General features: G+C 46.2%; 1 protein-coding gene across 5 annotated transcripts in view; it reads right to left on the bottom strand.

Moving 5' to 3' along the window:
* SYBU (syntabulin) overlaps positions 1 to 7,710 on the bottom strand; it is a 34,125-nt gene extending 26,415 nt beyond the window's left edge. For 2 of the 5 annotated variants that reach the window (XM_075582416.1, XM_075582420.1), the window contains exons 1-3: positions 7,513 to 7,710; positions 6,780 to 6,848; positions 3,971 to 4,151 (exon numbers count right to left, since the gene is read on the bottom strand). In XM_075582416.1, the coding sequence (XP_075438531.1) occupies positions 3,971 to 4,151; positions 6,780 to 6,803 (205 nt within the window). In that variant the 5' untranslated portion in view covers positions 6,804 to 6,848; positions 7,513 to 7,710. Of the gene's footprint in view, positions 1 to 3,970; positions 4,152 to 6,779; positions 6,984 to 7,512 lie in introns of those variants that run through there. The other 3 variants (XM_075582418.1, XM_075582419.1, XM_075582417.1) reach the window with 3 other exon arrangements.
* Between the last annotated feature and the right edge of the window lie 16,976 nt (positions 7,711 to 24,686).

The raw sequence follows: 24,686 nt of genomic DNA, 5'->3' as shown, positions 1-24,686 counted from the left end.
CATATTTAATTCTCACTGTGTGTTTGATATATTTATATATATTTTTTTTCCCATTAATTGAAGTGTTTATTTGAGCTAAAATCCACTTTTCCCCATATATTTGGGCTTTACTTAAATTAGTCCTTTTTTCCCCCAAGATGTCCCAAACATAGTTTTATTCCTAGGTATTTGTTAGTGTTTTTTCTTCTTTACATTAAAGCTTCTGGGATTACATCTGTAAATTTACAAAACATCTTAAGCTATTCAATGACCACTTAAAATGATAGATAAGGTGTGCGCCCTCTTTAGTTCAACTTCAAATAACTGATAAGTGCAACTTTTAACAAAATATTCACTTTGTAATAATAAAAACAATTCTGTATGAACTTTGAGGAGAGGATGAAGGGAGGAGGAGGATGAGAGAGCATAAATGGAGGAGGGGGATGAGAGAGGATGGAGGTGGAGGGGGATGAGAGAGGATGAAGGGAGGAGGGGGATGAGAGAGCATGAAGGGAGGAGGGGGGTGAGAGAGGATGAAGGGAGGAGGGGGATGAGAGAGGATGAAGGGAGGAGGGGGATGAGAGAGGATGAAGGGGATGAGAGAGGATGAAGGGAGGAGGGGGATGAGAGAGGATGAAGGGAGGAGGGGGATGAGAGAGGATGAAGGGAGGAGGGGGATGAGAGAGGATGAAGGGAGGAGGGGGATGAGAGAGCATGAAGGGAGGAGGGGGAGGAGAGAGCATGAAGGGAGGAGGGGGAGGAGAGAGGATCAAGGGAGGAGGGGGGTGAGAGGATGAAGGGAGGGGGGGTGAGAGGATGAAGGGAGGAGGGGGGATGAGAGAGGATGAAGGGAGGAGGGGGGATGAGAGAGGATGAAGGGAGGAGGGGGATGAACGGAGGAGGGGGATGAGAGAGGATGAAGGGAGGAGGGGGATGAGAGAGGATGAAGGGAGGAGGGGGATGAGAGAGGAAGGGAGGAGGGGGATGAGAGAGGATGAAGGGAGGGGGATGAGAGAGCATGAAGGGAGGAGGGGGATGAGAGAGGATGAAGGGAGGAGGGGGATGAGAGCATGAAGGGAGGAGGGGGATGAGAGAGGATGAAGGGAGGAGGGGGATGAGAGCATGAAGGGAGGAGGGGGGTGAGAGGATGAAGGGAGGGGGGATGAGAGAGGATGAAGGGAGGGGGGATGAGAGAGGATGAAGGGAGGGGGGATGAGAGAGGATTAAAGGAGGAGGGGGGATGAGAGAGGATGAAGGGAGGAGGGGGATGAGAGAAGATGAAGGGAGGAGGGGGATGAAGGGAGGAGGGGGATGAGAGAGGATGAAGGGAGGAGGGGGATGAGAGAGGATGAGGATGAGAGAGGATGAAGGGAGGGGGGATGAGAGAGGATGAAGGGAGGAGGGGGATGAGAGAGGATGAAGGGAGGAGGGGGATGAAGGGAGGAGGGGGATGAGAGAGGATGAAGGGAGGAGGGGGATGAGAGAGGATGAAGGGAGGAGGGGGATGAGAGAGGATGAAGGGTGGGGGGGGTGAGAGTGGATGAAGGCAGGAGGGGGGTGAGAGAGGATTAAGGGAGGAGGGAGATGAAGGGAGGAGGGGGATGAGAGAGGATGAAGGGAGGGGGGATGAGAGAGGATGAAGGGAGGAGGGGGATGAGAGAGGATGAAGGGAGGATGGGGATGAGAGAGGATGAAGGGAGGGGGGGTGAGAGAGGATGAAGGGAGGGGGGGTGAGAGAGGATGAAGGGAGAGGGGGATGAGAGAGGATGAAGGGAGGGGGTGAGAGAGGATGAAGGGAGGAGGGGTTGAGAGAGGATGAAGGGAGGAGGGGGATGAGAGAGGATGAGGATGAGGATGAAGGGAGGAGTGGGATGAGAGAGGATGAAGGGTGGAGGGGGATGAGAGAGGATGAAGGGAGGAGGGGGATGAGAGTGGATGAAGGGAGGAGGGGGGTGAGAGAGGATGAAGGGAGGAGGGGGATGAGAGAGGATGAGGATGAGAGAGGATGAAGGGAGGAGTGGGATGAGAGGATGAAGGGTGGAGGGGGATGAGAGAGGATGAAGGGAGGAGGGGGATGAGAGTGGATGAAGGGAGGAGGGGGGTGAGAGAGGATGAAGGGAGGAGGGGGGTGAGAGAGGATGAAGGAGGAGGGGGTGAGAGGATGAAGGGAGGAGGGGGATGAGAGAGGATGAAGGGAGGGGGGGTGAGAGAGGATGAAGGGAGAGGGGGATGAGAGTGGATGAAGGGAGGAGGGGGGTGAGAGAGGATGAAGGGAGGAGGGGGTGAGAGAGGATGAAGGGAGGAGGGGGTCAGAGAGGATGAAGGGAGGAGGGGGTGAGAGAGGATGAAGGGAGGAGGGGGATGAGAGAGGATGAAGGGTGGAGGGGGATGAGAGAGGATGAAGGGAGGAGGGGGGTGAGAGAGGATGAAGGGAGGAGGGGGACGAGAGAGGATGAAGGGAGGAGGGGGACGAGAGAGGATGAAGGGAGGAGGGGGATGAGAGAGGATGAAGGGAGGAGGGGGATGAGAGGATGAAGGGAGGAGGGGGATGAGAGGATGAAGGGAGGAGAGGGATGAGAGAGGATGAAGGGAGGAGGGGGATGAGAGAGGATGAAGGGAGGAGGGGGATGAGAGAGGATGAAGGGGGGGATGAGAGAGGATAAGGGGGGGATGAGAGGAAGAAGGGAGGGGGGATGAGAGGAAGAAGGGAGAGGGGGATGAGAGGAAGAAGGGAGAGGGGGATGAGAGGAAGAAGGGAGAGGGGGATGAGAGGAAGAAGGGAGGGGGGATGAGAGGAAGAAGGGAGGGGGGATGAGAGGATGAAGGGAGGGGGTGGGGGAGGATGTAGAGAGGGGGGTGGGGGAGGATGAAGGGAGGGGGGATGAGAGGATGAAGGGAGGGGGGTGGGGGAGGATGAAGGGAGGGGGGTGGGGGAGGATGAAGGGAGGGGGGATGAGAGGATGAAGGGAGGGGGGTGGGGGAGGATGAAGGGAGGGGGGTGGGGGAGGATGAAGGGAGGGGGGTGGGGGAGGATGAAGGGAGGGGGGTGGGGGAGGATGAAGGGAGGGGGGTGGGGGAGGATGAAGGGAGGGGGGTGGGGGAGGATGAAGGTAGGGGGTGGGGGAGGATGAAGGTAGGGGGTGGGGGAGGATGAAGGTAGGGGGTGGGGGAGGATGAAGGGAGGGGGTGAGAGAATGAGGGGGTTGAGAGGATAAGGGGAGACAGAGAGAGGATGAGGAGGGGGCAACAATCTTGAAATTTGTGGGAGGAGCAGTAGGATCAGTATTGCTCGCCATGTACAATATGACTGCAGGTAAGTTATTTATAAATGATCTGACCCTTACGTCATTTGTTCTTAATTTCACTCCAAGCATGCACCAATTTGCACTATTTCATATTCTATTTCCTAAAAAAAATCCTCGAAAGGGCGCTCCCTCCCAAGAATCCCCCCCAGATTTTTTACGAAACAGAATATAAATTGGTGAGTACTTGGGAGTGAAATTTAGATCAAATTACGTAACAGTCAGGTCATTTATAAATAACATTCTTCCTCACCAACGATTCTCGCGCGCGTCGCTCCTTTGCCTCAACGTAACGGAACACACTTGCGTTATGAATCCGCAAAGTCCGATAGCACTAACCGTTTTTGCTCAGCGGCAAAACTAAGAAGCTCAAATAACACGCCTCAAACATACGGTGCAGGAGCAAACTGACGCAGATGTAATTTTTTTGCTCCATCAAGATAAAGCAAATTGCTCCACTTCATCCATTATCTCTGCATCTTTCTTCTATCCCGGCCTATCACATGTATTAGGGGCCTGAACTAAATTTAGCATAGGTTGAACGTATCTCTTTTTTCAACCTCATCTACTATGTAACTAAAAACTCCAGATCCTACCTGACCAGTTTGGAATTTAAGTAGCACACCAAAATTGGCGAGTTGTCTGCCTTTTGAGTAGCCGAGCAATAGAGCTCGCTGAGAGATCTGTACCTGAGCAAAAGCTGTTGCTACTTATAGTCCTGGCAGATCGACTTGAAGTCAAATTGAAGTCTTTGCTTTCCTCTTCTGAAAATGGAGACTCGGAAGATGGAGACACTTTCTGTTTAGGCAGATAAGGGCGCAGAACCAAGCGCGGGATGCGGCTGCGAGCAAGCTCCTTCTCTTGCATTTTCTAATTATACAACAAACAAAAAAACATGTTTTATTATCTTCAGTGCTAGTGATGAGTACAAGCATTTGTTTACAAAAATAAAGGCAATAATAAAAATATTAAAGTGAATACACTTTGTGACATTATTATTGTTGTTTATATCAAGACATTTTGGTAAAAGGTTTTGAGAATATGCAAAATAATTCCCCAGCTTAGTCAATTTTGCAGAAAAGTTATGTCTGCATCAAATTAGTTTAATAATCAAAATAAACCAAATGAACCCTGGAATTATTTTTTGCATTCAGCTATGAGAGCTGACACATAAAATATGCTTTCTGACCTCCTTTCCCTCTATGCCTCGGAAAAGTCAATAAGCCGTCATTGACTAAACAGCTTTTTAAAAGATGCCTCTGATTAGTTTCTCTCGGTACAGATGAATTACCATTGGTCAAAATCCCCGTACCTGGCCTGTTGTGGCTCACAATTATAACCAGGGTTGCCACCACTCCGGGTCTGACCCGGAGACTATGGGTTTTGGCAGCGTATCTCCGGTATTACCTGAAAAATCTCCGGGTGGTGGCGGGATCTCTCCCTGCAAATCCCGTCAACATGGCTGAGCGCCGTCAAATGGCGCCGCGTTGCCATGAGAACGTGACGCCCGTTGCCGTGACAGAATGCTACCTGTTGCCATGACAACGGGGCATCATGTGACGCCTTGGTGCCATACGGCATCTCGTCATGGCAACGGGCGCCATTTATCATGGCGCTGACTGCAATTTGCAGGGGGAGATGGAGATGCCGCCGAAGGTAAGAGAAGTAAATATATAAATAAGATAAATGTAAGAAAAATCTTATTGCAAAAAGTCTCTGGGTACGCCTTTAATAGAAGCTGGCAGCTCTGATTATAACCAATGCTGGACACATATGGTCTTAGACTCTGTCGTACAAAAGCCTGTTCATTTATCTGCACTCTGGTCCCCACAATGAATATTCTCACAAATGTGATCTACAAATACAGTACCTACTATACTGGCTATAGAGTATGTGCGATGCAGAGTGTTGATTAGTGTTAAAATTCACAGGGATTGTTTGTCTCTTTGCAGTTCTAAAAAGAGACAAGGATTTGAAATCATTAAATTCAATTATTTTAAACTATTCAATGCTTATAGTTTTGGGCAGCTTGTGATATATATATATATATATATATAAAAAAAAAATATATATATATATATATATATATATATATATATATATATATATATTTCCTTCTCACAGATAACATTTAAAATATTTATCACATTATGAGGATTGTCTGCACACGGTTAAGAGACACTGGCCAATAATTATTCAGATAAACAGCTATACATATTGATTAACCATGAAATCAAAAGATGTAATTCTGTGGGCATCTTACCAGAAATGAATGGGTTAAATTGAAGCCTGGCACACTATACTACATAAAGAAGATGCCAGGAAATGGTGAGGCACCACCATTACAAACCTGTTTCAGGGAGAGCATGACTGATGTACTAAATATATGTGCAGTAATCACCAACCACAACCCAATGAAGACATAGAATAAAAAATAGGCACAGGTTATACAACAAATTTACACATACTGTATATAAGAGATCAAAACATATAGTTACACAAATGAATAAGGTGTGTGTGTGTGTGTGTGTGTGTGTGTGTGTGTGTGTGTGTGTGTGTGTGTGTGTGTGTGTGTGTGTGTGTATGTATATATATATATATATATATATATATATAATATATAAAAATATAAATATATATACTGTATGTATATACACACACACACCTTATTCATTTATGTGTGTGTATACACACACACACACACTGTAAGTGTTTGCTCATAATTATATATTCTACACACAAACAAGAAAAATACAGGTATGGACTTGGAATAAAATGAAAATGTGGGAACATTTAGACCCAAGAAAATACTACTCCACTCTTATTTTCCCATTCTGGATTGCCACAAATCTCAGTCTGTTTCCATAATTAAATTGCCCCTTTGCTTTTTCCAAAGAACACTGTGTATGTTGTCACACAGATGGTTGCTTCTCGGAAACAGATGATGAAATTATAAGCAGTAACATAACAAACCATTATGCAGATAGACTTATTTCAGATGTTTTTCCGAGTAGGACATTTTGAATACATATATTTTTTTAACAAATACAGTCTGCACCATAATCACAGCACCCCTCCCCCCCCCCCCCCCCCGTATCCCCAAATCCAGGTGAGTAAAGTGGAGATAAAAGGCGTCTGCACTAAAACACTCCTATAACAGCAGCTTCGGAAAGCACGAATATAGCTTCATTATTAGATCGGTGAATACAATGCAATTTACAATAGATCCTAACCATTTTTGCAAAGGAGAAAAACAAAACTGACAATTAACCCTTCCACCGCTTGGTGTGATTTGAATGTAACCCATTGGCAGCCAGTGAGGACAATTTGCTCTGCATAGAAAAGGATTCAATATCAAATGACAATCTTGCCTGTTTCTAAAGGATCATGCAACAACACACACCAAAATATCCTATAAAAATAAGGATGCACAGAAACACCCGCGTGCAGACAGATGGACACCCTCCCACACCCTCCATGTGCCCCAGCCAGCCTCACCTTGCTGTCCTGCAACGGTCCCATGGTCCCCTCCTCAGATCAGGGTGTGTGCCCCTCACAGGAGCCTACCTACAGTATACAAAGGGAAGAGGGCAGTGAAACCCGCAGGGACAGGCAGCTGCAGATACCATATAATCACATGTATTACCGAGAAGCACTGCCTGTCCCCCCGCTCCCCTCCCGAGCTTTCACTCTGCACTGTCCCCCTGAGCCGCCTGACAACCCCTGGCCCTGCCCCCTTGTTTATTTGGGCTGTCACCCTTTCCCATACCCCCCCTCCTTTTCTTCCCTTTCTCCCGTGCTGCTGACACGTGGCTACATTACATTTGCTGGCTCCTACATGTCCCAGCCCCATTTTATGTACCTACTGTATGCGGATTTATTTATTTCATGCACCCCTTCCTTTTTTTAATGAGCAATTAATCTCCATGTTATCTTTTTACTCCCTGTCTGTTCCATCCCTCCAACATATTATTCTATCTGGTTTCTCTATTCCTTATTTTCCTCCCCCCTATAACCTAATATTCTCTCTCAGTGATGCAGGCACTATGTTTTGGGTGGGGATGCTGTACATACAAAATCAGTAACATGCATACATTACCATCATGTAAAAATGTATCCCAGGGAGGGGGACCCATCCCCATCTTCCCTCTCCATCCCCATCTTCCCTCTCCATCCCTTCACCCCTCTGGCATCTAACATTGGTTTTATTCCCCCCTGTCTCCTGCCTTACCTCCCCTCAGATGCTGGCTTCACTCCAGTAGACACTGCACTGCAGCTACACCTCCTTATAGCCCCTTTCCTCCCACACACACCCTGGCCGCAGGACCTGTGTGTTGCTATCTCCTCTCTGCCCAGATACAAGGCTCTGTCGGTTTGAGGTGTTGTGCGCTGTCACTGTGCTGTACTGTAGCTCTGCCTCCCCTCAGCCTGCAGACAGATCACGTTGCCTGCACTGTGCACATGATGTTCCCTGTCACAGGAGGGTGACAGAGCAATGCTGGAGTGTTGCACAAAGCAATCGCAAGCAGGTGCAAAAATCTACATTGTTCCAGAACAAGGTAGCAATCCCCGCTAGCCAGGAGCCTATACGAGTTTCTCATGTACTGTTGTTATCTTGTCCTGCTCTTAAAAAAAGTCCACACCCTAAGGCCGAGTCCATGGTACCTCAGCCCGTGCGGAGGCGCGCTGAGGCTGAGGGAAAGCAGGTGCTTTCCCTGGCCTTAGTTAGCGCTCTGTAGGGGGGCGGGCCAGTGACGTCACGGAGCTTGCCGAGTTTAGTTTCGGCATTTCAAATTGTCCCGGCCCCGCGCGCGCTCAACTTGCCCGCAACGCCCCCTCCCCCCCGCGTGCGCTTGCGAAATAGTCAGGACACCAGGCGCTCTTGCTTGGAGAGCTGGTGACGTCACCACTCTCAAGCATGAGTGCGGTCAGCGCCAGCGGGGCCGCGGCCTTCACTAGCTCCAATGGCTACAATTGTAACCTTTAGATTGCACTGGTCTGTGGCGAGAGCTCCATTTTAATCTGCCAGAAAAGTCGTTTTTAAATACGTATATTTCCTGAATGGAAAATGAAATTATTATTTTTTTTAAACCCAGCTTTGGAAAGCGCAAGAAGAGATCTCTTAAGGCAGACTTCTTTAATGCTCTTGTGTTATCCTCTATTGCAGTGGTTCCCAACCCGAACTGTGGTACTAGTAACAATAAAGGACTTACTCTGTAGCTGCCTTTTTTAGGCCGAAATTCCCCTTTGAAGCCGTATCAGCCACATCTGCGAATATAGAATAAGTATTATGACTATGGAACCTCTGCCACAACTCATCCTTTGTAGGTAAAAATACTATTGCTGTGGTGGGGCTTACAATTTCTAAATAAACATATAGATTTCTATCATTGTAATAATTTATAATACAGTAATTACATTTATCTTTTTAAATTAATTAATTTAAAAAATCTGGGGGGAAAAAAATCATTGGTTCTTGAAGGATAAAGGGTCAGATATGATCAAATTTGACATGGGCTCCTAGGGCTGCAACGTGCCATATTCAGTTATAGGGACACCCTGGATCCTGAGATACTTTCCGCTGAAGGTAGCACCATACCATCCCCTCCAGTGGAAACAAAATGGAGGTTTACATTTCCCACGTCACATGCGCCAATAGGATGCCGAAACGTCATCATCAGTAGCAGCTTCATATTGTCTATAAAGTAAGGGGAGTAAACCCCATAGTGTTCGGTGCTCTTAGGGGTGTGTATAACTGGATATGGGTCAATTGGTACACTTGGATGCTGTCATGAAAAGGAATGAAAAAGCGATCCCACTGCAATTGAAGTATAAAGCGTTCATTAGTATATAAATGAGGGAACGATAAGGCAGACTTCAAATATCTAGGGGGGGGGGGCCCGTTGTGCAGGGGCTGGTATAAATCCTTACAGGCATCATATAGCGTTTTACAAGCGCTATATTGATGACCTGCTTTTGATCTGGAGTGGCGGGGAAGACGACCTATTGGGGTTTTTTGAGTACATGGCAAAAAACACTCTTAATATCAGATTTACTCATGTGTATAATGCACATTCAATTTTTGGATCTCAGCCTATACATTGATATTGATAATCAAATTCAATCTGATATTTATAGGAAAGAAAATGCCAGGAATTCTTTACTCCATGCCAGAAGCTGCCACTCCCGCCCTCTGGTTAGGGGCATCCCGAGGGGGCAGTTCCTTCGGTTACGTCGGAACTGCTCCTCTCCTGAGGCCTTTTTCCACAGAGCGGGTGAAATGAGGGAGAGATTTGTGGCGAGAGGGTACACCGAGAAGGACCTCGATTCAGCCTTTGATTCAGTCCTTGGTACAGACAGAGACACCCTTATCAAAGTTGATTTGGAACAGTCTGACCAGGGTACACCAATTGAGGACCCAGAGGTGCCCTACTTTATCACCAACTACAGCGAGCAAGCCAATGCCATAAAATCAATTATTAAAAAACACTGGGTCACATTATCTTTGGACCCTTTGTTGAAAAAATTGGTATGCAATGGCCCTCGTGTGGTTTTTCGTAAAGCGGCTACACTGGGTAATCTCTTGGCACCAAGCATGCTACCTTCCAAAGTCTATCAAACGAATAGATTATCTCTGTTTCCAAAGCTGCAGGGTTCATTTAAATGTGGTCATTGTAAAATCTGCCCAAATATGAACAAAGTAACACACTTCTCCAACCAGGACGAATCACGCAGATTCAAGATCAGATCCTTTATTAATTGTCGGACGACATATGTAGTGTATGTACTGAAATGTCAATGTAAGAAACAATATGTGGGTCTGACTACCAGAATGCTCAAGATTCGTATCCTGGAGCACCTTAGGTTAATTCGCAACAAAGATATGTTGCACCCCGTTTCTGCTCACTTCAACACCTGTCCATTGGGTTCAATTAGTTCCTTGCAATGCACAGCCATTGAGCATATTCCTTTACCCCCTCGTGGGGGAGATAGGAAGAAGATCTTGCACCAGCGAGAAGCTCATTGGATCTTTGCACTGAACACTTTGCAACCCAATGGGCTCAACATTGAGTGGGATCTGCGTTGCTTCTTGTAAAATATCCTGTATAATAATTTTGTAAATATACGCAAGCTTTACACATTATTGATTATTTTTTCATTGTTCCTAGATATCCTCTGCAATAACTTTCCCTTCTCTGTATCCATCCTCCCCTTCCCCTTCCCCCCCTTCCCTCTTCCTTCCCTTGCCCCTCCCTCCCCTTTTTTTCCCCCCCTCCTCCTCCCCTCTTCCTTCCCCCCCCCTTTCTTCACTTGCCCACTTTCTTCAGTCATGTTCTTTGTCACTTAGTTATCTCTTATTATCAAGTCCTATACTGAGATATAGAGATACGAATCAACAGTGAATTTGTAGGATTTAGACATAATGTCTTAACACAGTTTTACATAGAGAACAGAAACAAAACATGCAATCTTAATGGTGTTGCAGACAGTCTTTTTAATGTGTTTATTTACCCTTCATGTTATGAGTTCACCATATGGCTGTCATGTGGTATATAGATAAGGTAGTAACCTGGCTTTGATTTGGCCACTATCCATGTGTATCAGGTAATATATAATTACAGGTGGCATAATACATGAAGGGGTTAACATTTTTTAGCGATTTTCGTGGGCTTTTAGCTTTAAATCTGCAGGCTCACACCACATCTCCCCACTCCGAGACGAAGCCCTAGCAAGAGGGTGAAACGCGTAGAGGGGGAGATCGTGGTGTAGCCCCAGTGTGATGCTGTCGTGCAAATAAAGTTTTTTCTATCCATCCGGGATCCTGTGAAATCTGTCATGCGCAGTTGCGCCACTACTCTTCTACACAGCTGGTAAGGAGACTGGATGAGAAGCCCTTTGGGAACTCCCCTCCTGTACTCATGGATAAACCAACCGGTGTCTGCTGCCCTTGCCCGACTGGTGTCTTCACTGCTCCCTCGGTGAACTCCCGGTGTTTGCTCCACATGTGCTGCGCTTCAGAATGATGTCATCGCCATCGCCATCGCCATCGCCGACCTGGTTGCTCCGGGAGGGTTTCCCACGACGCGTCACGTATCCCGGCAAGCCCCGCGACTGCAGAGGGAGGAGGTATCGTGACGTACGTCCTGTAGAGCAGGGGATCCTTGGCGTGCCCCAGCCATAGACGTAGAGTAGCAAAGTAAATGGAATGTTGGCGGTCACTGCGCAAATAGGAACTCAGCCGTAGATGAAGATAAAATCAACTTTTATTCAAACGTGGTGCTGGACATCACAAAGATTCACATCCTCTGATGCGTTTCGTTCCGTTAGGAACTTTATCAAAGAGTACATTGAATCTGTTCACAAGGACCTTAAGTAGGCAGGTCCCCCTCCATCATTGGCTGAATACTAAATTGACTCAGTTGAGAACAATTAATGAATCACTGATTATAATTAAAGCCTTATGTGGAGAAGAACCCTGTTTGCAAAAGGTATATTGTGAATGCACAAAGACACACAAACAAAAAAACGAGTGATAACAGAAGACAATTAACAAATACTTAATAACATATTAAAAACAAATTCAAGTAATGTGCAGCATCCAAGATATAAAAAAAAATTCATAATCAATTGCACCTAGAATGCATGGTAAGAGTTAATGAGGGAAAAATATATATTACATATTGAGACATAATAAATGTTAGTTATACATTAAGAAAATATAAACAAATGTAATATCAAAATTATTATAAAGAATCAATAAAATGATATACACAACATTAATGATTATTGAAATATGCATCATATTGAAATATGAATCACATTGAGACAATATCAAGGCCATTTGTATTTATAGCAACTATGCACTGAATATAGTGATCTTACAGAAACTGAAATTAATAAATGAAAAAGTATATTGAGATGCATAGAGACACACTCTCAAGACTCCCCTGGCATTCAACCATGCAAGAAGTGTTTAAGCTCCCACTCATGGTTAATGCCATGTGGATGGAGAGTGTTGAGAGTGTATATCCAATACATCTCTTGTTTGTTTAAAGTATTTTCCCTATTACCACCTCTAGGATGGCAGGGTATATGTTCTATTGCGGAAAAAGAAAAGTTTTGGATGCCCCCATGAGAACATTGTGTAAAGGGTCTGGGAACTGGGTGGTTTTAAGTTTTAAGTCCCTTTTCTTGATTAAACGTACATGTTCTGATATTCTTATTCTGAGTGGTCTTATAGTGCGGCCTACATACTTGTGTCCGCAGCCACAGAAGAGAATATAGATGACAAATGAGATGTTACAATTGAGAAAGGTCTTTATGTAGTATTTCTTAAGGTTGGTATTATAGGAAATGTATTTACTTTAGGAAGCATACTGGCACATGGAGCAACTCCCGCATTTATAAAAGCCTTTAGGAATGCTTGTAATCTGAGTTAAGTTGGGCTTAGAATTGAACATGCTAGGTGACAGGTGTGATGCCAAAGTCTTGGCTTTCCTGTATGAAAATCTTGGTCCTTGTTCCAGTATTGGGCGGATGTCTTTGTCTAATAATAATGTATGCCAATGTTTAGATATTATTTTGCAAATATCTTGAGACTGTGAACTGTATGTACTGATAAAGAAAGGACTTTTTTTATTGTCCGATCTTGACAATGTTTCTCTATCTCTTTTGGGTATATAATTTCTAGTTTTTTTACTCACAAGTTCACTCCTCTCAGTATGATCTGCTTTGGCGAAAGCTGTTGCTATATCCTTAGCTGAGTATCCTCGTTCTAAAAACCTATCAGACATCTCCCTTGCACGGGATAGAAACACCTCATTATCTGAGCATAGTTTTTTTAGTCTAATAAATTGGGCCCCTGGTATATTCCTGATCAACGACCGTGGGTGGGAGCTTTGAGCACATAACAATGTGTTTCTAGAATTCTGCTTCCTGTAGATATCAGATTGTATAGTTTTATTTCCGGCAATATACAGGAGTAAGTCCAAAAAGTGAATATGATTAATGTGGTGCTCAAAAGTGAATTTAATATTGTACGTGTTATTATTAAGATAATTGAAGAAAGAAAGAAGTGACTTTTCGTCTCCCCTCCAAATAAAAATCAAATCGTCAATATATCGCCGGTAAAAGACGATATATGACGATATGAATTGTTGCTGTGATAAATAAAACGTGACTCCCATAAACCCATAAATAAATTAGCATACGATGGTGCGAAGCTTGTGCCCATTGCGGTACCCAAATTTTGTAAATAAAAAAGTGAATCAAATAAAAAATAATTGTGTGTTAATAAAAAAGATATTGATTGTAATAGAAAAGTGCAATGTGAAATAGATAAAGTGGATTGATCAAGAAAGTGCTCAATGGCTTCTAAGCCGTGTTTGTGTTCGATAATAGAATACAGGGAGGTCACATCCATGGTGACCCACCTGTATTCGTGTGACCATGGTAACTCCTGTATACTGACGAGGAAGTCTGTGGTATCCCTGATAAAGGATGGTAGTTTGAACACCAGGGGTTGTAAGAACCTGTCCACATACCGCGATAACCCATCTCCCAAAGATCCAATACTCGCAATAATGGGTCGACCAGTTCCCAGACACTTTACACAATGTTCTCATGGGGGCATCCAAAACTTTTCTTTTTCCGCAATAGAACATATACCCTGCCATCCTAAAGGTGGTAATAGGGAAAATACTTTAAACAAACAAGAGATGTATTGGATATACACTCTCAACACTCTCCATCCACATGGCATTAACCATGAGTGGGAGCTTAAACACTTCTTGCATGGTTGAATGCCAGGGGAGTCTTGAGAGTGTGTCTCTATGCATCTCAATATACTTTTTCATTTATTAATTTCAGTTTCTGTAAGATCACTATATTCAGTGCATAGTTGCTATAAATACAAATGGCCTTGATATTGTCTCAATGTGATTCATATTTCAATATGATGCATATTTCAATAATCATTAATGTTGTGTATATCATTTTATTGATTCTTTATAATTATTTTGACATTACATTTGTTTATATTTTCTTAATGTATAACTAACATTTATTATGTCTCAATATGTAATATATATTTTTCCCTCATTAACTCTTACCATGCATTCTAGGTGCAATTGATTATGAATTTTTTTTTATATCTAGGATGCTGCACATTACTTGAATTTGTTTTTAATATGTTATTAAGTATTTGTTAATTGTCTTCTGTTATCACTCATTTTTTTGTTTGTGTGTCTTTGTGCATTCACAATATACCTTTTGCAAACAGGGTTCTTCTCCACATAAGGCTTTAATTATAATCAGTGATTCATTAATTGTTCTCAACTGAGTCAATTTAGTATTCAGCCAATGATGGAGGGGGACCTGCCTACTTAAGGTCCTTGTGAACAGATTCAATGTACTCTTTGATAAAGTTCCTAACGGAACGAAACGCGTCAGAGGATGTGAATCTTTGTGATGTCCAGCACCACGTTTGAATAAAAGTTGATTTTATCTTCATCTACGGCTGAGTTCCTATTTGCGCAGTGACCGCCAACATTCCATTTACTTTGCAGCTTCATATTGGCCCGCATGACGTGTGGCTTTAAATGCAAGGTAGTACTGGCCTTTCCTCTATGGAACCAGGGCGTCTCTATAACTAAAATGAACGTGGTTCAGTTTTGGGGACCCATTCTTGTAAGGGGGAGAAAGGGGGGCCTTTTGCTTTAAGTAGTGTTTATGTACTTTGCAGTGCTGCACATTGGCACTTGTTGAGTGATGTTGACATGATTCTGAATCAGATTTTAGAGCCAGTGTCTGAAAGGCATTGTTGGAGCCAGTGTCTGAAAGGCAGTCACCAAGGTCACGGACTGACGGAGAGGCAGTGTACACCACAATGGAGGTGTATTTTGGTCTTAGGGTTATTTACCCTTTATTTATGATACCTGGGTGCTGGGATTTGGTTCTTTATTTTTTTCCTTTCTAGGGGGGGTATTTCTGCCTCTTTTATGTCATTGTCATATGCTGTTGCAGCTAGCTCTTTATCCCTTTCTTTCTAGGGCTTGTTTATCTTCATGGAAGACTATTTGTGCCTCTCCAGGGGAGTTATTGCCCTTCAGTGACAGTTTAGTGGGATCTCACGCATGCGCGGGACTCTCATTCTTGTGGTCGGCTCGGGGCATGCGCGGACCTCCGCTGTAGTTCTGGCATCTCCCCGTGTTGACAGACAAGGGGATCTGCACGCAGGTGAAAGCTGCAGTATTTACTCTGCTCAAGCAAAGGGAGGGAAATTGATCCAAACAATTACTGAAAGGGTGGTGCTCACAGGGAAAGAAAGAATCCCTTTAGTGTGGCACTAAGGAAAGTGCACCCTAATTAAAACTTACATTTTATTATAAACTGATTAAAATTAATTGTTTGGAGAAACCACATACAAAAAACAAACAAACAAATAATAATTGAAAGACGGAGAGGCGTGGTAGGGTATTTAATGGAGGTGTAATTATATATAAATACCTCTTTAGTAAATCTTAATAGACCCTAGAATGTGGGTGATCTCTATACCAAGGTAAGTATGAGTATATCTCTGAACCCCTGTGACCATTGCAGTAAAATGGGGTGAAGGCAGTTGAATGTACTTGTCTGCTAGATGAAAAGTGAGGCTGTATACATTGATGGCTGAGTTGGGGCAGCCACTACATACCTCACTCAGTATATATCAATATACACTACTATAAACTCTGATATAATTTCGACCAGTCTATTGTGAGACCAGCCACACTCACTGCAGATATAGGAGAGATCAACCCTGAAGTCTGAGTGCGCTTGCTGCCCACGGACGCAGTCTACGAAGCACTCAGTGTATGGCCCACACCTCACCGATGAGCCGACGTCACGTGATGGTGAGAGGGGTTCAGAGATATACTCATACTTACCTTGGTATAGAGATCACCCACATTCTAGGGTCTATTAAGATTTACTAAAGAGGTATTTATAGATGTAGCTAGGTTATCCTTCTTACCTGCATATGGCCAGGATCGAGGGCGGGTGCTGCCGGGAACAAGCGGCAGACCCGACGGCCAATTCGGAAGGTGGGGGCCGGAGCAGGGAGCAGCGCGTCTCCTCCGGTATGCGGCCGGTTGCCGGGGACGCGATCGGGCCGTTGCTAAGGCCGCGGTCGCGTTGTTAGGGTCCCGGCGGCTAGCGAAGCAGGGCGTCGCCATTGTTAGTGCGGTTTGCGCATGCACAGTGCAGGGTTGCCAGCCCCCAGGGTGCATAGGGGCAGAACCACCTGACACCAGGGAGCCAATAGGGCTGGACATCACTGGGCAGACGGAAAAGGATACATTTCGCGGGCTTGAGCACGTTGTCAGTTGGTGAACGGAGCAGCTAGGGGAAGGAGGTAGGGTGCAGGAGTCAGTGACTCCCTGCACTAGGCCAGCAATCCCCTAGGCCCCAGATAGCCCTGAGTCACCCTAGCTAAGTGTTGTAGGGACAGGCCCTAGCTTAGGGACTCTGCCCCATTATCTATTTGTTAGTAGGGAACACAGAACATTGCTTGTTTGCTGGGAGAGAGCTGGACTATTTCCAGAGGGGGATCGCCCCTGAGGGATCATCCTGTGGTGGATCACGGATATCGTGTAGGAGCCCGCCGTGATCCTTTGTGAAGTCCGTTGCAGGTCCGAGCACTGGAGTGCTCGGCAGGTAATCCAAAACATCAAGTGCACCAACAAGGCCTATCACCAGACATAGTGACTGCGCAATCACACACGCACATGTATATGACTTGGTAGTGTGAGACATTGGAGGTACTGGACACGGGGTGGGATCCTTCCGTGGGAGGGGGCGCATAAAGTGTTGGCGTCCGCCGTGGCGTATAAAGTGTGGGCGTCCGCCGTGGAGCAAGATAGCGTTAGCGTCTTACGAGACGCCGTGGTTAGTGACTCCTCTAGGGAGGGACACAGGGTAATGTGGTATGCACGTATGTTTCTTTGTTCATAAGTAAACGGTATTGGTTATTATACATACAGTCTATGTGTTTATTGTGTGATGTCCTGCGAGGAACAATTCCTGCTCTGCTAGGAACCATCGCAGGTGGAGGCGCTGCACCAAGTACGAGAGTACTGTTATTCTTAATATATTGCCCCAGGTTCCCCGTGGCGGAAGCTCAGCCCTCCTGTGAGCCACCAGGTAAAGCACCACACCCTGGTAACACTGTATGTCCTTCGCACCCACACTATAATCTGCGATTGGGTGGGGGAATACCCGTTACATATATAATTACACCTCCATTAAACACCCTACCACCCCTCTCCGTCTTTTAATTATTATTTGTTTGTTTTTTGTATGTGGTTTCTCCAAACAATTTATTTTAATCAGTTTATAATAAAATTTCAGTTTTAATTAGGGTGCACTTTCCTTAGTGCCACACTAAAGGGATTCTTTCTTTCCCCTCACCTATCTCCCGTGTTGGCTTCATCTGCCAGTGTTGTTAGACAGTCACTGACATCGGGGATTGGAAGCCTGCTTTCACAGCATAGGAGTAGTGGCTAGTAGGACCGCAGTGTTGTGACGCGTTGCCCTCACTGAAGCAGCCTTTACACTGATGTCGGTCCCACAGTACATGTGGGTTACACCGCACATGCACAGTTGTCTGTCGCGGATGTGACGTCACATATACTCCGACTTTCGCGCCAGTCCTCACCTGCAGTGACTTACAAGTGTGAGTGTGGGGGTATATTAGGTGATCATTGTATATTTGTTGTCAGCTCTCACCTTGATAAAGACTGCATTTGCAGTCAAAATGTTGGATTTTTTGCTGTATTAAATTACCTTTTTGGAAGACCGAGTGCCTGGATTTTTGCTCTTTACCTGTTCACACAACTGAACAGGTTAAGGCATTAACGTGGGAATGACAATTAGGATGATGGGATTAGGACACAGTGTCCAGAGGGAAAACCACTTCCACCACCCATAAGGTGATGAGGCCCCCATCTTCCTGGTTTTGGACATTTTTTTATTTGAAACCCCAAGGAACTGTGCACAGTTCAGCAGTGGTCTACTGAATTATATGTGGTGCAAGCGTACCCACTTGGGACCACTGCACTGTACAGCCATGTGCACCTGGATCAAAGGGAGACCTAGAAACACTACCGTCAACAGTCTTCCTCTAGACAGGCCAGAGGGTAGTCATTATTATCAGCCCCACCACACCACCATCCTGCTCACCACCTATGAAGAGAGCCAGCAGAACTAGGAGGAGCTGTAGGCCTAGGTTCGCTAAGTGAGGCAATTGACCTCAGCCTGTGCCCTCTCTACTTTCTCCATCATCATCATCACGACCAAGAGTACCACCATCACAGCAGGGACTGGGAGTGAAACCCTGTAGAGGTAGGGACTGAGAGTACAAGACCACAGAAGCCTTACCTCTGGGCATCATGTAACATAGATTGCCTTTTCTGTGGAAAAACAGTTTGTGAGGGTGAAAGCATGAGTGAGGCCCACATGTTTGAGTGGCAGAAGCAAATGTGGAAGAGGGACATGCAGTGGCAGTGTTCTCCATACTCATCATCATCATCATCATAATACACCTGTACTACCTCTCCCCCTTCCCTTAGAGTAGTCTACTACACCACCCTGCAGCTATGAAAAGTACAAATATGTATTCTTTTATGTATTTAAACCATTTATTGTCCAACTTCTCCATTACTTTCCATGCATGGCTGCAGCTGCTAGTGTGCTACTGACACTGCTGCTGCTGAGATGACATTATTCTTGCTATTTAGGTAATAGAAATTGGCAACATGGTGGTACTTGAGTGTGGTACAGTACAATACTCAGTTGATGCTACTCAGCTGTAGCTCTAAGTTTCATTCTCTCAATCAGTCACAGTCATGTCATGTGTGTATACAGTATATTCTATCATTCTTGTTATTTATAGGATGATGAATGACATGACACAGTATTGTAGCATTATATGACATATGTCTGACATACATTCTGCTCTTTGACATTGGTAAATTGGTGGCCTTATTTGGTATACGTTGACCGGCAAGTCTGAGATGGCACTACTGGGGTTGGCAGTTAGGGCCCAGTTGGTGGACACCGGTGTTGGTGGTGGGTACTATTACAGGTGGCACTGGTTAGCTAAGAGTAGCCAGACTCTTACTAGAAGAAGACATGTCAAGGACTGACAGTATCAGTTCTCTTTCTGGCAAGTCGAGTTGTCACTAGGTGGTGCTCATTTGCATGCCATTACCCAGAATCCCTGGCTGCAGTGGGAGCACTGTTTGCTAAGCGATAATGGGGAAAGACAGGGTTGCAGACACGTCTGAGACATGCAAATGCACTTCAAGTGCTCCAATGGAAACCAGGTGAAGAAACAACCCCCAACCTCAGATACCCTATTTTCTAAAATATTGTGTTAATAAACTATATACTGTATAAGCTCCAATTAAATAAATTAAAAAAAAAGATCTAAACTGAATTTATATATCTGAGAACAGAATTTAGGAATGAAAATGATAGAAAACGGTTTAATTAGGGCACAGATTAGCAGTACTGGATAAACAGGATAGCAGGCAAGGTAATATAAACAGGACTGGGAAACTGGGACAGGAACTGGCAAACAGGAACAGGGACATAGAAATAGGGACAGGACTGGGGCATGGGCAGGTAACAGGGACGTGGACTGGCGAGCAAACAAAGTTGAAACGCATGGAAGAGGCAACTTCCTGGACTTTAAATAAGGGTCAGAGGAGGAAGTGGGTGAGTTCTGGACTGCAATACCTCCTGGGAGTTGTAGTTCTTTGGGGATACACCTGGTGGACAACTTCAACTTTGCAGCCAGAATAAACTTCACAAGGGCAGGTTTTCAGAACACTTCAAATCCTGGCTAATTGCCGATGCACAGGTCGTACAATATACATCGAGATTCAATTTAGGAAATGAAATAGCCAGATAAGGTTAATACTGTAAAAATCAAGAGGTGGTAGGCATTGAAGGCATTGGGAAGCCTCCAACCCGTTTGTGAGTTGTGCTTGTTACATCAAACATGATATCACACAGAAGCCGCCGCATGTTTCACTCCTAACTGGAGCTTCTTCAGGGGTCCAAATAATGAAAATGAAATGCTGATTTAAGATACCAGTTACACGGAGCAGTTTCTGTTATTAAACAGAATTAAGACACCGTCGCACATCACTGTTGGTCGCATCACACCCAAAAATATATCTTTTGGCAAAACATTAGGGCAAACCAAACTAGACTTACAGTACATCTTTATCACACACCTAGAAAGCAAACGGCAATTGTGTTTCATTGTCTACAATAAAGAAGCCATGAGTTTTCAAATAGTACAGAATCTTTTTTGAAATAACTATTTCTGATTAAATTATATATCTTCAATGGAAGCAGCCAATTTGACTACTTAAACCCACTCCTGATTGACTCCATTTTCCGGAAATGTTTGACTGTGTTCCTCACAGCACAATAATAGGTGATGTCTGTGGCAGCCAAGGAATATGAATCCCATACCTCATAGCAGTTCTCAATCTAATAACTGGCACACCACTATGACTTTTCTTGTGTGTGGTGCAATGTTCTACATCCCAGCGCGTTTCGAGAAATTGTATTTCCCTTAGTCGAAGGAATGTCCATTTCAGGTAGCAATGGTAGCACTATCTACTTCTACACCTTCCTGAATATACTGTATCAAAGATAGATTATATATATATATAATCTATCTTTGATACAGTATGTAACGGGTTTCCCCCCCCCAATCTCACATTGGCCCGGGTACTCTAACAACCAACCCCCATTACGTGTTTGTGTTTGGTGGTGCACCTGTAGGCTACAGGACTCCTGAGTCTCCCGCTTGATGTTATTAGGGGATTTCCAGCAGGACAGGTAGCTGAGGTAGTGGGTGCGAGTTCAACTTACATCATGTGCAGCGCCTCCACCTCATCAGGATCTGTGCTTCCGCAGGGAGATGGTCCTGGTGAGGAACTCCTTCTTGGTGGTGCCATCCACTGCTGAGTAATTTCACACTCACACAGTGGGGATATCGTTAACAAGGTCATCTTTATTGTAGACGGTGATGTAGCAGACTGCCCCATGCAGCTGCCGGCTCTAGCCGCACATCTCTCCGTGCTGTCCCTTTGCCAGGTACGCCCTCCCGAATTGAAGTGGGATTCCCTCTTCTCCTAGGGAGATCCTCTCTGTGCCAGGTCCCTGGACACAGAGTGGCTTAGACAGGCTGATTGGTCAACCTGGACCGCTAGTTACTTCACTAGGGTCACAAAGTGTTCCTACAATCCCTTATGCAGGCAATACAACTTCCCAACAACTTCCCACAGCTGCTCGAACACACTCTAACTAACTGTGTTGTGCCGTATATACTTCAGGAGGCAGGCGCATCCCTGATGTCACTATCCAGGGACTCAGAGCATACAGCCACTCCCCTCCATACATAGGGCACCTCACCATGGTGTGAGGGAAAACCTCCATAACTACTGCTGGCATACCTGTACTTACCAGGACTTACTGCCAACAGAGAGGAAAGTAATATACCATTATTATGCATGGCTATATACTCCCCCTGGTGAATCCCCACCGTCCCGGCTGGGGCCTAAATTTGGTGTACCTTGCTCCAGGAAACACTGAAAAAGAACACACAAATTAAGCGTTAAACATTATCACCTTCACATAATAATGACAGAACAGCCGCTCACTGACCAGCAGAGAGCGCCAAAGGAAAAGGCAGACCACTCTTTGACGGGACCTAATAGTAGTGTCGAGGGTCTGGTTTCTTCAACTCCCGCCCCGCTGCATTGGTGACTGTCAAGCTAAACTCTCGGGGCAAGCCTCGCTCATTACAATACACCACCTTGTGCATATAAATGCTGCGCCCGATTTTCCAGACCCGCATCAGTTGGGAGACCCTCTGCTCAGCCTCAACTCCCTTAATGGCTCCTCCCTTATTAACGATATAGTATTCTATATCATTACGAAGCCACCTCTCTCGATTGTCCTCTATTTCCCTCATCAGAGGTTCAGGGACATATGGGTATTCAAGCCCATGGGACCTTTTATATTTGGCTGCAATAGCCCGTTCAGCTCGGCAGGCCCGGGTTAACTAAGTTTGCCCAGCCTTTCCCGGTAACACCCATGACAGGGGCTCATCTGACTCCACCGGATCATCTAACCCTTCAGATCCCTTTGGGGTAATAAGACCTCCTTGTATTCGGTCCCACCTTACTCGTAGCTCCTTGAGATAGGCCTCATCGTCAAAATCCCCAGGAGCCCACCAATGGTCAACCACCCCATCCCTTTCTAGAATGAAACGGGTGCGGTCTATCCAGGCGACATAACCCTCATATAATGGTGCCCACCACCTAGTTTCCCGTACCTCCCCTGAGTTGGGTTCTAGTGGCTCTTCCTCCTCAGGCCCACCCGATGATACCCCTGAAGTACCCTCAGATGGCGCAACCCTTTCCTTATGCTGTGACCAGTGTCCACGTCGGGAAATCCTTCCTCCACCCTCCGACCCATCATCCGAAGTTCCCCAGTCCAGGCTTCCAGTCCGTTCTTCGGTAGGACCCCGGGAATCCCCTGACATCCCCAAGCTAGAGGTTGACCCGAAGGAGCAGGTGACAGGGACAGGGGATTGAACTAGGGCCTTGGGGCAAACTTTGGGTATGGACGATGTTGGGGGACGGGGCCGGACGGTAGGTACCGGCAGGGTCACGGCCTGCTCCTCCGCTATACCTGACTCACGTCCGCCACAAAGTCCATTCTTTCCTTCGGCAGCTGAGCCTCTCGCTCTCCGGTTCGAGCGCCCACTCCGTCTGTCCGTAGGGGATCGACTCCCACTGCTCGACCGTAGAGGCGCAATCGCCTCCCACTCGACACCGCTCAGGTCATCCGGAACTGCCTCTGGACACGCACGTGCTGCGACGCCATCTTGGGTTGGGTCCCCAATCGAGACCTCTTCCTCCACGAGGACATCCGGCAACGCCCTTCTGCTGGGCGGTCCAGCCTGACCCTGGATCCGCTCTTCGTTCACCTCCACCCCCGGAATCTGCGGTGAGCACGGAGTTAACCTACTGCTCCGCAGGGTCGGGGTGGATCGACCTCCTTCCGACCCGCTAGTCACCACGGCAGTGGGACTCCGGCGCTTGGGTTGGTGCGGTACTGGAGACACTCGACTCCGTGTCTCCACACCACGAGGGATAGCATCTCGCCACGGAATACCACTAGTATGGTACTCCGCCAACAAGTCCTGTGCCTCTGCCAGCCTGGCACACTCCTCGTCCAAGGACTCTAATTTACAGTTCGGACGGGGTATCCCAGTAGGGGACCGTCGATGGGCTCCTTTCCGGTCACCTCTCCGATGGCTGGTTTTCTCGGCCTTAAGAACTCGGCTTGATTCCGGCTCCGCGAGACCTGCACTCACACTCCACAGTGCACCCGGAAGCTCTGCCGCCGACATCGGGGTAGGATCTTTCATCCCCACGGCTTGTACAGGCACAAATGTCGTCATAGGCCACATATATTGCAGTCCACAATGAGGGCATCGAACCTCACTGCCCACGGCTCCGCCAGGCAGTCTGCACTGCAGGCAGAGACAGACCACTGTCTCCACACCCTCTACGTGGATAATCAGGAAGCCTCCTGGAGCCGAATAGGGGTGGGTGGATATCAAGGGACTCTGTTCCACTTTCTCCGCTTGCTCAGCCATGGTCACCAACGGAAGCACTCGTCCTAGCGGTCTGTATTGATCAATGGCTCTTCGCAACTGAAGTGCAGGGGATGGTAGAGCAATCCTTCCCCCCACTTCCTCCATCGGCATCCGGTGGAACTGCAGACCACTCCCCCTGGTTGAAACTAGGGGGATGTCTCGCCGCTTTGTAGGCTGACCCAGCACTGGGGCGGAGTGAGTCATAGTCCATGAGGGCGCGGCTCCAGCTTTCGCGCCAAACTCCCCAACTGGGTGGAGTTTCCTCGTTGCCGCCAATCCTGGCCAACAATTAGCAAACTGCAAAGTTGCAAGACTTTCTGCAGCTGGCTCACGCGGTGTCCCAGGAACGCGGGAACCGCCATTTTGGTAAGTACTGTCCTTCTTCATATTTGAGGTAGCATCTGGCTGTTTGTTTATTGGTGTGTAACAAAGTCCATTTCGTTCCTCCCATCTCGCAAGGCTGTCGTCCTCACTATTCTCGGGGGTATCTTCCCGAGAACATAGGCATGACAAACACGGCGCAGCCACGGCTTTCATGCCATTCCATAACAAACACACAAGAGTCTCTCCTGTAGCTTGTTCTCCTTCCTCATCCCGGCATCCTGGACCTTCTGCTCTTTGCAGATCCTCCATTCTGAAGGTCGCTTCTTGCTCACTGTATACTGGATTATTGT

The sequence above is a fragment of the Ascaphus truei genome, chromosome 2 (genome assembly GCF_040206685.1).
Source record: "Ascaphus truei isolate aAscTru1 chromosome 2, aAscTru1.hap1, whole genome shotgun sequence".
NCBI classification, from domain to species: domain Eukaryota; kingdom Metazoa; phylum Chordata; class Amphibia; order Anura; family Ascaphidae; genus Ascaphus; species Ascaphus truei.
This window is presented reverse-complemented; position numbering and strand designations above follow the sequence as displayed.